Source organism: Curcuma longa, unplaced genomic scaffold (genome assembly GCF_044706935.1).
Source record: "Curcuma longa cultivar G26 ecotype Majalengka, Jawa Barat unplaced genomic scaffold, ITB_CL_G26_1.1 contig_21523, whole genome shotgun sequence".
NCBI lineage: Eukaryota > Viridiplantae > Streptophyta > Magnoliopsida > Zingiberales > Zingiberaceae > Curcuma > Curcuma longa.
The window spans coordinates 72,266-84,453 of record NW_027431666.1 but is presented as its reverse complement, the minus strand read 5'-3'; the positions used below and the strand labels follow the sequence as shown (position 1 = coordinate 84,453).

Sequence of the window (12,188 nt, the reverse complement as noted above, 5' to 3'; positions counted from 1 at the left end):
ACATGTACAAATTGATGTACTTCCAAGAGCCACACAGTAGCAAGGATAAGGACTCGACGAGGCATTTGCCTTCTCTGTCCTTCCACACAGATCTACTATGCATGCAACTCAGTTCAGTGCGTGTTTACTTTACATTTAGCACGTCGAATAAAGTTTGCAGACGATTTAGCTGCGAATGACGCTGCACAGTCGCTGATCGGATGGCTCTGCTCTTGGATCATTCAATTGTTGTCTCTGCCACATTAACGCAAACATGGAGCATGCATGGAGGCATGCGCAAGGCTGGTAGCTCTGAAAGATGCCACTGATTCCCGTAGGGAAGGAATGAACACTTTTAGGTCGGGAGTGGTGGAGATCATCCGCAGTTGCCCATGTCGAGTAGGGAGGCTGAGTCCTTGCTGCTTGAGAGCCTCTAGGTCTCTTCAGTAAAATGTGAAATTCGGTCTTCCTAACAGTTTTACACGATCATCTACGAAGAGGTATATCGAAAAGCTACGATTGACCACAATGAGATAGAGAGCCTCCAGGGTCTTGATGCTTAGCGCTGTTGTTTATGTAGATGGATTTAGGGGAAAAGAGAAATTAGATTTGCAGAGCTTCACGTAGAATTATTACCGTGCGATCTATATCACGGTTCGAATAATAAAAATATGTAATATTGGATAAGATTACGTGTAATAGATCTAATGTAGTATGATCTTTCTATGAAATCTTATGTTGACAGAAATTTTTATTTTTTAAAAAAATTATAATTAATTAAGGGTGTCAATTTGAATGGATCGGATAAATTCAAATCAGATTGAAATAAAATATTATTAAAAAATTTCAATCAAATTGAAATTCAATCCGAAATCATAAATCCAAATCCGAAAATAAAAAAAAAACTTTTTTACTATTTTTTGATAATTTTTTATTTTTATTTTAATATTTTATTATTATCATATTAATATTACATAAAATATTTAAAGTTTTAAAATAAAATGTAATTTAACTTTAAAAAAATCTTCTAAATTTTAAATCTGAATCAATTCCGAATCCAACTCGAATTCTATCCAAATTTAATCCAATCTAAAACTACCTGCATCTTATCCACCTGAAAATTCCTAATCCTAATCTGATTTTTTTTGAATTAGATCTGATCTTATCTATTTTTTTGACATTCTTAATTGTAATTACATAGAGTTACATAGTAAGTTAACAAAGAGAAACTAATTTATTTTTATGGATAAAAATACACCTTTACTTATTATTTTCGCCAAAAGTTTTTTAAAAAAAAATAAAATAAAATGACATCCATCATATTTTTTTCATCTTAAAAATTCTTCTTCTATTTCAGGGCAATTAATTTTCTTTTAATGTAATTTGGTAAAAAAAAATACTTTATATAATGTCTTATTATATAAAAAATTATATTGCTTTAATTAAAATTATTTAAATAGGATCAAAATCATTTTAATATAATTAAAATTACCATATAATTATTAATTCAGCCTTAGCTATAATAGTTTATGATTAATTTAGTAAAGAGATTTTTATATATATCAAGATCTTATTTTACTTGTTTAAAAGTCAAAGATATCTTTTTAACAAAAATAATAATAATAATTAAGAGTGCTTTTTAATTTTTTTTAAATTTTTGAATAACAAAATCCTAAAAGTCTAGGCATCAAATAGAACCAAATTAAAGAAACTAATGAATAAATCTAGCCATTAATCTCACATAAAAATTAGAAATCAAGCAAAGCAAGCAAGCTTATTGATAAATCAAGGGTTTTATTTTGTTTTCACATGATTCAGGCTGAGATCATTTAAGACTAATTAAGAGGCCACTAACCAACGAACGAACCGTAAGAGTAAAAGGACAGGCTTCACCAACCCATCCACATCCACCACTACTTACCGCTACAACAAATCTCAGCCGCCGGATCGGCAAACAGAGGGTCTCCATCAATCCACACCCGTCCACGGCACCAGTACGGGAGGCCCGCCAGGCATGGGGCGATACGGACCGTCGGATCCCCATCCCGCCACGTGATCGCCCTCCATATCTTTTTGTTCCCTTCTCCGGGGATCAACGTGTGACGCGAATAAATATTCATTGTTTTTTTCTGCTCCAAAAATTCTAAATCGCCGCTTCTCCCCGTCGTCTTCCTTCTTCGGGCGTCTGCTTGCTTCTTCGCCCCCCTCTCTCTCTCTCTCGCCAATCGCCCTCTTTATCTCTTCTCTGGACTAGGCGAATTTCGATCTTTCTTCTATAAGAATGCCTCCGAATCTCTGCTCCTTCGGCTTCGATTCGAGGCGTCGACCTTGTTATTCCGCAGCCGTCGTCCCCAGACCGATTGAATTGGGGTAGGCATCGGATTAGGGTTACCAATCGAGAGGGTTTGGTGACTTTTTGCTTGATTTTTTCTTTGATTTTGTTGAGGGAGTTGCAGAGTTGGAGATAGGAAATGCCAGATTTCCGGCGAGGGCTGGAGGAGCTGGTTCGTGGCCACATAGATGGGTGCATGACTGCTGCCCTTGCGTCTTGCGGTTCCTCTGCGGATGCAGGTGAGGGCGAGGACGACCAACTCGCAGCTGGTGGTAGCGAAGGGTCCGAGCAGCTCGCCCGTCGCCGAAGGAGGTCCGGCGACGACCAGGAGGAGACGTCCGCCGCCGCCCGTCTGCACTCTCGGATATTGAGTCGGTGGGTCGCGCGGCAGGCGGAGATGATTACAACCATCGAGAGGAGGAACCGGGAGTCGGAGCTCATGGCGCTCGCCCGTCTCCACGCCGTGTCCATGCTTGACTCCTCGTTTCTTCGAGAATCGCGGCGGCCGGAAACTACAGTTGAGCGCCCCGCCGCGGCCCGGGCTTCCTCCGTTCTACAGAGGTGGCGCGAGCTCGAGGACGCGTCGGCCGCAGCAAGAGAGCGTGAGACCATGCGCTCCCCATCCCCCGCCGCTACCCCACAGAACCTCCGGACTGGCGTCGAAAGCCTTAGCCGTGATGAGTGGATTGATAGCTCCGGGCTTGGCAGCAGCGCGAGCGATGACAACGGCAATGAGTTCCGCCGAGAGGGCAACCAGCCGTCTGGAATAGCAACCATACAGACGGAGGCCACTGATAACAGGGAGTCGAGTAGAGAGCAGTCGCCTGATTTTGGAGATGTTTTCAATGGCGAGAGGGAAAGGGTGAGGCAGATTGTTCGAGGGTGGGTGATGAGCACTGCAATGGCAGCCAACACAGCCTTGCGAGCCACACAACAGAGCGACGAGAGTCCCGGTAATGACTGGCTTGGGGAGATCGAACGGGAGAGGGTGCGACTGGTGCGAGAGAGGGTGCGTATGGTGAGCCAGGAAAGACATTCTCAGGTTAACAGAATAGGGGAGGCTGAGAGGGTTGCTTTAGCAATTGACCGAGTGGATCCACAAGAGCAAAGCCGGAGGGAGCTGCCAAGGCTACGTGGTAGACAGGCTCGACTTGATCTGATCATGAGAATGGTGCGTGAAAGGGAAAGAGAGCTTCAGGGCTTGTCCGAACATCATGCAGTCTCTGCCTTTGCTCACCGCAATCGGATTCAGGTGGGTTTTACATACTCTTTTGCTTCAATGAAGTAACTTAGACATCTATCTTTACAAAGAAAATCATGTTGAGTTATCCTAACATGGGACCATCTATTCCTCAAAGCCATCTGCGTAGACATCTCTTGATAGACTGCCACTATACCAAAAGTCAAAGAAATGTAACTTCACAACTATGATCTTGAGAAATTTTCTGGGTATTACATTGTTTTGCAATCATTGCAGGTGACAATAAGTGTAAAAATGTCCTTGAGTTACTTCACAAAAATTGACAATTTCATCCGTATTCTATGTGATACTAGCGATGAAGTCTTACATAGAGACCATTGGCAGGATTAAGTTCATATAATTGACGCAAATAGTTGGAACTCGTGAACTACTGCTATTATATGCTCTCAGTACAGTAACGGTCTTAGAAATCTGTTCTCCCTAGATCTGATGTTATTAGTCAATTCACCAACTTCGACTATGCCATAATCATATGGTAGAATGTCAAAATACACTCAGGGTACAAATATCTTAATGGGAATTTGTTTTCTTTTCTCTTGATGTGAACATAAACGGTTGAAAAGACAGGATATTATTGGATTAATATATTATTACATACAAGTCTGCTCCTCATTTGCATGATAAATCTGACACATTTATAGCACATACAACAAAAATCTATATCTAGGAATTGACCAAGTTTACATTTGAGGTTGATGTGTTCATTCAACTGGAAAAATGATTTACAGTGGGGAGTGAAACTTCCCACGTGCTTTTGGTTCACCACATTATTGAGAGAGCAACAGTTGTTAGCATATCCTGTCTTTTTATGAGAGAAGATCTAGCCAAAAATTCTCTGATTTTATTTATAAGTATATATGATGTTTTAGGTCTGCATGGTCTTTCTTGTTGGTAAGTTGGTACAATTATTTCTTGATTAAAGACATAAAGATCTTGCAAAAGTAAATGTAGTAACTTTAGAGTTAAAATGATATTTGTTTCCTGTCAAGCTATTATAATAACAAAATTTTAAGCAATTTTGAAGTTACTAGTCTTGTAGAAGAAATTGAAGTAACAGATTTATAGTCACTGCTTTGGTAGATTTTGTATTCACTAATGCTAAAGTTATTTGGATGCCATATTTGTAAGACAGTCACTATAACTGTAATTTTCATTCTATCTTCTTTTTATTCAAAGGGTTTTACATAACTGTAATTCCTAATGAATCTTGCATGTCATCCTATTCTTTGCTTTCTTATTTTTTTTATTCAAAACTTTGTGATCTTATCGCAATAAACCAGCATGACTTATCTACAAGAACAAGAGTGAGACCTTATTTGCACAACCCCTATGATTCAAACACCATTTTTTTCCATGTTTCTTCGAAATGATTCATTGGTCAAGAACATGAATGTTTGCAGGTTCTCCCTTTAACTCCCTTTAGTATTTGAAGTAATAAAGGATGTGATATATGTCTGCCCTATTTATGTAACCAAAAAATGTTTATTATTTGAATTTCATAGAAAAATTGTAAGTTTGATGATATGATAATGATTTGTATCTTTACGGTAGTCATTAGTACTTTTTATGTCCAATACACTTTTGAAGTCCAAAGCTCAAACTTGGCTCTCTTGACTAACTCATTTACTTTACTGAAATAACCTGACGTATGAAAATGGTACCAGGACATTTGACCGAGATTTCTGTCTATGATTCAGTCTTTATAATACATTTTGTTTTTTTTAAGAAATACTAATATTCAATCCAGTACTGTCTATAGAAAATCAAAGACAATTTCTCTCCATACATCAGAAAGAAATGCTTTTGCACCATCTAGCAAATGCAACATTTAGTCTAATGTGGAGCCTCCTTTGTGAAATAAGAGAGCACATTTTCATATATTCAATTTTCCTATCAAATAAATCATTCCTAATAGTTCAGAGGAAATACATAAGGAGTTTATTAGTGCAATTTTTTCTTGCTGTATCATGTAGGAGTTTGTTGGTGCTATTACTAGTGTTTGTTAGATGGTGAGGACTTTGGTCAATTGAAAATATTTTCAACTGAAATTGAACTTCCTTTCTGCAACTTTTGAAAAGACTAAAACCTTTATCAGGCTTTGGGTGGGACCCTGTTTCGTCATTCAATTTTTGTTAAACAAAATCTCTGGATGGGTTTTATAGTTTTTGTTATAATATGAAGATTTGACATACTCTCCAGAAGGAAAATTCTCATGGAAAATGAATTTCCTTCTTGAAGTAAATAAGTGCTTTCCTAAATCATCTGGCAGCTTTATTCATTTCCTTTTTGACTATTTGCTTTTTGTTCGACTTGCTTCAACCAGTTTGATTGCTCTATATTAATATCATTAAATGAAAATAATAAAAACAATAAGCACTAAATTTTTTGTAAAAAGAGGCATCAATGAAAAGAAGAAAAATAAAAAATGTAATAGTATTTAGAGATACAAACCCACCACATCAATTAATCTTAAGTTGTGTTTAACATAAAATTTGAACAAGAAAATATGTAAAATAAAAAGAAATGCCAATAGTAAATTTATATATAATAAATATAAATATATATGTAAGATAGAAAATATATAAATCTACAGAAAATTTATATTGATATTATGAAAACATATATATAATAAAATGAGCTCGAGATTGAAGGTGCCAAGTAGCTCAACTGATATATGCCTTGGAAGTTGTTGAAACCTACCCTTATAAATGGTGGCTAGAGGGCTTTCATATATGTTATCAAAAGGAGAGAAAAAAAAACATGGGCTCAAGCTTAGTCCATATGTGCTTGTCCTTGTATCTTAGTTTTTCTTTGTTAAATCAGCAGCCAGACACTACAATCTCATTTTATATGAATATTTGGAAGTATTATATTGAAATACAAGAGACTTATGTAGATAGAGTATGTCCAAGTTGCATCTAGTCCCAGACAATTATGCGGTCAGGATTTTGATGTCTAAGAATATAAGATATGGATTTTGATTTCTGCTACCCTATTGGTTGTGAATGAATCTATCCGTTTTTCATGCTGTAAAAGTAAAGAACACACCTTTTAGGACTCTACAACTGTGATTGCTCACACATTACTTGCAATTATGGATTGAATGTCATCCTTTATTTTGGTACTATATTTTTACATTTTGACGTTACTTGGATATTTTGCAGTTAACATGTTTTCTAATATGATGCACTTTTTGTGTATGGTCATCATATCCAGGCTTTGCTTGAAGAAAGGTTCTTGAGTAATTTTGGACAGAGTGAGGAACACTCTTCTGTGGCTGCTAGAGAATTTGGTCAGCTCGGGCAGTATCCTCCTTTATCTGGGTTGGTGTATGTTATTCTTTTCATAAAAGAGTTAATATAATCAGTTATTTTGCACACTTGGATCAGACTCCACAACTTTACATTTTTACTGAAATTTCTAGTGAAAATTTTGTTAGCATTTCAATTAGGAGATTACCTGCAACATCACTCTATTTTTGCATATATTTTATGTTTCGGAGATTTTTCTCTATAAAATAGGGACAATTTGGAGAGCCAAATTCTAAGGTGGGTTTTTATTTTCTCCAGCACGTGGTCTGATTCTACTTGCATTCAAGGTTATCATAATCATGGATTCACTGGGTTTCTATAACATACTGAATCTGTAGCATGGAGCTGATTAAATTAACAAATTTGTGGACAAACAAGTACTCATGAATTGAGAGAGTGTTTTTGCTTTTAAATAAGCTATTTGGTGCAAACAAAGGAGACCAATGTAAACTAATCTGGTCCAAAAACTAAACCAAGGTCTGAAGTACATTTATGCTATATTTTCATGGACTCTGAAATATAATTTTGTTTTTTTTTCATGTTATTTTGTTTAAACACAGTTTATTTTGTTTGAGTTATATTGAGATCAGGTTATTGTAAAATCCAATAAAAGAGACTTCATCTCATTGTTACATTAAGTCAATTGATAACACATGTTTCCATATAGTTATATAACATCAATTTAGTGCCTTTATATTGTTGTGGCATCATTATCGGTTATTTAAAGTTTCTATGAAGTTAAATCAGTTACCCCATATTTTTTATTGTTGAAGAAAGTTATGCTTATATATATGTATATATATTATTTCACATTTATTTGACTTATAGCTGGAATGCTGGTAGGGTAGTTAATGGTGAATCCTTTTTGTAAATAGGGAAGGATTGCACTCTCAAGAAGATCAAACAATCAGTCAATCTGGTGCTCTGAGTATTCAAGAAATTAATTACACTGGAAATGGTTCGTCTTCTTCGAGTATGGTGGAAGTATCAAATAATGACCTTGATCAACACCATGTGGATGATGAAAATGAGGAGTTGTACACAGCATCAGCAAACCGAGTAACAAATCAGATGGAACATGACACAGAAAGTGAAAATGCAGAATGGACAGAAGATGCAACTCAAGCAGAGGATTGGCAGGAGGATGCAGAACACGGAGAAGAGATCTGGCATCAGTATACTGAAGATAGGCTAAATGAGAGTAGTGAAGATGAATATGAAGAAAGTTGGCAAGAAAACGTAGACCGTTTGCAACCTCATGACACACCTGAAGGGAGTGCAGACAATACTCATGAAGAAGCGCATGAGTATTGGCGAGAAGATGACTCACAAGAGGCAATACCCATATGGCAGGATGAATCTTTGGATTCACTACAAAATCAACAGTCCTTTACTGTCAGAAGAGTTAACAGATTTATTCTGCCTGATGATGATAATGTATATAGCATGGAGCTCAGGGAACTCTTAAGAAGGTCATTGTTAATCATTAAATGTCTATGCAGAAAACATGCACACAAAATAATATATGCTAACGCAATTATCTTTATTTTGCAGGAGAAGTGTCTCAAATCTTCTCAGTAGTGAGTTTCGGGAAAGTTTAGACCAACTAATAGAGTCTTATGCTCAACGGCAGGAACAAAATCCATTTGATTGGGATTTACAAATGGCATCTGCATCAGGTTCGATAGAGGTAGATCAGGGACAACAGAGAGATGATTTAGTTCAAGATCAAATTTCTGTTAGTGTGACTCCACCTACACTGCCATCTCCACCAGTGCCACCACCTCCACCCCCACGACCACTATGGCACTCAACTTTGCGCCACACAAATTGGACCCAACAAAGCTTTCAACATTCAGTAATTTCTCTCCCTATTGACTTACAAAATCTGCTCAATCAAAATTCTTGCAAATTTTAATCATTTTCAATATTCAGGATGGAAATATTCATATGTGCTTCACATGATTCATATTCCAATAAATTTCAAAATATTATTACAGATGCTTCTTTTTAAACTAAAAAACTCGAAAGTATTTCTGATATGGTAGTCCAATGTCTTAAATGCTCTTCCTTTTAAATTCTGTCATGAGAAAAATGGTTCTTGCTAAATTACCAAATATAGCTTAGTGATTTTCATTCCAAATGAGTGACATTAAGTTCATGTGATTGTTTTGTCTGAAACATTGATGACTTAGCAATTTAGGATTTTTGACTTGATTTGTTACAGTCTTCTTGAATAAAGAAGCCAAATTAAGACCATTTAAAATCATGATGCTACATTAAGAGAGATGCTAAGAAGTTCATAATTTGAAATTTGCACTATACGAAGTGAGTCTTTAAAACTTGGGAAAGGTAATATTGTATTGTATTATTACAATGTCTTTATAATTCTTAAATCATCAGAAGAAGAATTAGGTCAAAACTTAACTAGGCTTCCTTACCCTTCAAGCAAGAGAGTGGATGTTATCTATATCCTATTTCTGCTTGTTATATAATCTAGAAAGACTCATTAGCAAAAACATAAATTAGACATGAAAATAATGAAACAAAAATATGATATTCACATAAAAATGAAACAAAACTGAAGTTAATGGAGCACATAGGCAATTATTCCTTTGACCTTGATCAACATAGAGATACTTGATGTGGTACACTGATAATCTGATCATGGGTAGAGGCTAGTAGAGCTTGTGTTTCTGCCCACATAAGGTACGATTGTTGGTTGGCTGTTGGATCAAGAGTGGTGGTTGTTTGTGGTACTGCCTGTGTCTGCATAAGCTCACGGTTGAGTTGCAAACAGAGACTGGTAGTGGTGGTGTTCATATCTTCCGAAAGTCCTCACACGAGTTTTGGTAGTTGGGTTATGAGCAAAGACATGCTCCTCTCTGGCTTGTGTTGGTGTTATGTTGCAGTATTTTTGGTAATCAGGTAGTGAGCAGAGGGGCATTGTCTCCACTTAGTGCCAGCGTTAGGTCATAGTGGCTTTGGCATTTAGGTTTTGAGCAAAGCCCCCCTCTGCTTGGTATGTTGGACAAATCTGGATTCTCGTATTTGAAGGGTCCTCAAACTGTTTGAGAGATCATGAAAAGCTCAATCTCCGTCTACCTCATTTTGTTGAGTGGTCCACTTTTACTGAAGAAAGTTGAGATTGATCCTCTTCTACTATAGAAAGTGAAGCAGGTAAAATAATTCTGAAAAAACAAATGTGTGACCCAATCCCCACCATAAAGCTTCTATTTAGAAGAGGAGGTAGAGATCTCGGCCTCTTGGGTCGCGAGCCATTGGTTGATTGGTCACCCAGAGGGATAGTGTGTGGGTTGAGGTTGGTGTCATGTCATGTGGTGCAAACAAGCATGTACCCTGCTTGCATGGATTACTGGTGACTGTAATCGAGGAAGGTTTCTCTTCCATTTGATATTGCTACATTTTGATAAATTATTTCTCCTTTGAAATGCAGATAGGTTTCAGGGAGGCATCACCACTCAATCTCTTGTCAGTCATCTTTCTGTCCTCAACAGTGATGGGGTTGTGTTTGCACCTCACGCGGGCAACAGCTTCCATCTTGGCCTCCTGTAGGCAGCAGGAGGCAACGACTGGGAGAGCATGAGAGGAGAGTGAGGATAAGGATCGAAAATATTGTACTCTATTCTATTGTATAGAACTACAATATGTATTTATAACCCACTATGTCTATCCAAACAACCAATTCAATATAAACATAGGCATGAGACTAGGAATGTCTTAGAAAAGTTTTCCTATATCATCTAACGAAGGTTTGTTTTTTGAAACATTCTCAGCCTGTCTAAATGGAACCAGAAGAGCTCTGTTATATCTTAACATACAGTCTTCGTTGATTTTTCTCTGGATAGCATTTCGTTTTGGATCACTTTTCTTCTTATGCATGCCGATGACTAATGAGTTTGATGTTTTTATCATTTTGTGAAGCTCAGTGTAAGATACTTATGATCCCTTGTTTTCTTTGGTTATTGCTGATTGATGATTCTCTAGCATTATTTATGCAGGAATGGGATGTTATTAATGATCTAAGGTCTGATATGGCTAGGCTTAAAGAGGGAATGAATCATATGCAGCAAATGCTGGAGGCATGCATGGATATGCAGCTTGAGTTACAACGTGCAGTCAGACAGGAAGTCTCAGCAGCTTTAAATCGTCGCGCTGGAGGACAAGGTTAGTAAAAGCTTTTTAGTAATGAGGCAAGTCTATTTCTGTATAAAAATGAGTCGTCAGACCATATAAACTTACTTTTTCATAGTTGAATTTCTAGTCATGTAAAAATAATGATATGATTCTATGTAGCACCAAATCACGTGAACATGCCAATCGGCTTTTCAGATCCAATATCTTTTACTCGGATTGGAGTAACTCAGGTTCCTGATCTGCTAGTGAGGGCAAATTGATATATGTAATTAAGAAAATAAATCAATGCAAATATCTGGAAAACAGGAGTCAAGGGTCGTAATTCAGAGTTGAAATCAAGTTAAGCTGTGTGATAATCTCTTTATAAATATGGATATGGATCTTGGTTGTTGTTGACTGATTTCTTGAATGGTTTTTCCCTATTATAATGAACCATCTACTGCACTCAAAAAGCTGTAAATATTCTTTCATAGGGGAGGAGCAATCGCACTGGGAGGACACATCCAAATGGGGGCAAGCAAGAAGAGGAACTTGTTGCATATGCTGTGATAGTCCCATCGATTCTCTTCTTTACAGGTAATCATCGTCTTTTCATGCATGAACATTAAACTCCAATGCCTAAGCTTAATCACCATGCTGCTTTCTTTGCATCAGATGTGGGCACATGTGTGCTTGTTCGAAATGTGCTAACGAGTTGGTTCGTACTGAAGGAAGATGCCCGTTGTGCCGAGCACCAATACTCGAGGTGATTCGTGCCTATTCCGTAGTGTAAAATAAAACCTAATTGCAGATGCAACAGCCCTGAGGTTTTTAGGAATTATGAGTCTCGGTGGTCTATCTGTATATAGTATTGAAAATTCTTTTGCTCGAGGCACACTGATCATTAATTTTGAGTCGCGGCAAACTTGAGTAGACTTGCTAAAAAGGGTCATTGGTTTTGCAATGTGGGAAGGTTGAGCAGACTTGTAAAGAAGGGGTCACTAATTTTGAGATGTTCCTAGGAAGTTCTGTAGACTTGTGTACAAGGGAAAATGTTAGGCAATCATTGACATACCATAATGAAATTTATATTCCTTTTCAACATCCTTTCTCTGGGGCTCAAAGAAGTATTTTTAATACCCGGGATACGACATTCAGGTTGTCAGAA

At 37.1% G+C, this 12,188-nt stretch overlaps 1 protein-coding gene across 5 annotated transcripts; it reads left to right on the top strand.

Annotated features, from left to right (window-relative positions):
• The first annotated feature begins 2,185 nt into the window (after positions 1–2,185).
• LOC141817678 (uncharacterized) lies at positions 2,186–12,122 on the top strand. 5 transcript variants are annotated; one of them, XM_074705315.1, is made up of 8 exons: positions 2,186–2,349; positions 2,436–3,563; positions 6,789–6,901; positions 7,759–8,355; positions 8,438–8,741; positions 10,906–11,071; positions 11,515–11,617; positions 11,696–12,122. In XM_074705315.1, exons 2-8 carry the CDS (start codon positions 2,451–2,453, stop codon positions 11,811–11,813), a joined length of 2,514 nt encoding a protein of 837 aa, XP_074561416.1. In that variant the 5' UTR covers positions 2,186–2,349; positions 2,436–2,450; the 3' UTR covers positions 11,814–12,122. The 5 variants fall into 5 exon arrangements, with proteins under 5 accessions (XP_074561416.1, XP_074561417.1, XP_074561415.1 ...); XM_074705316.1 differs by having other exon boundaries at positions 2,186–3,563; positions 6,789–6,895; XM_074705314.1 differs by having other exon boundaries at positions 2,186–3,563.
• Positions 12,123–12,188: the final 66 nt, after the last annotated feature.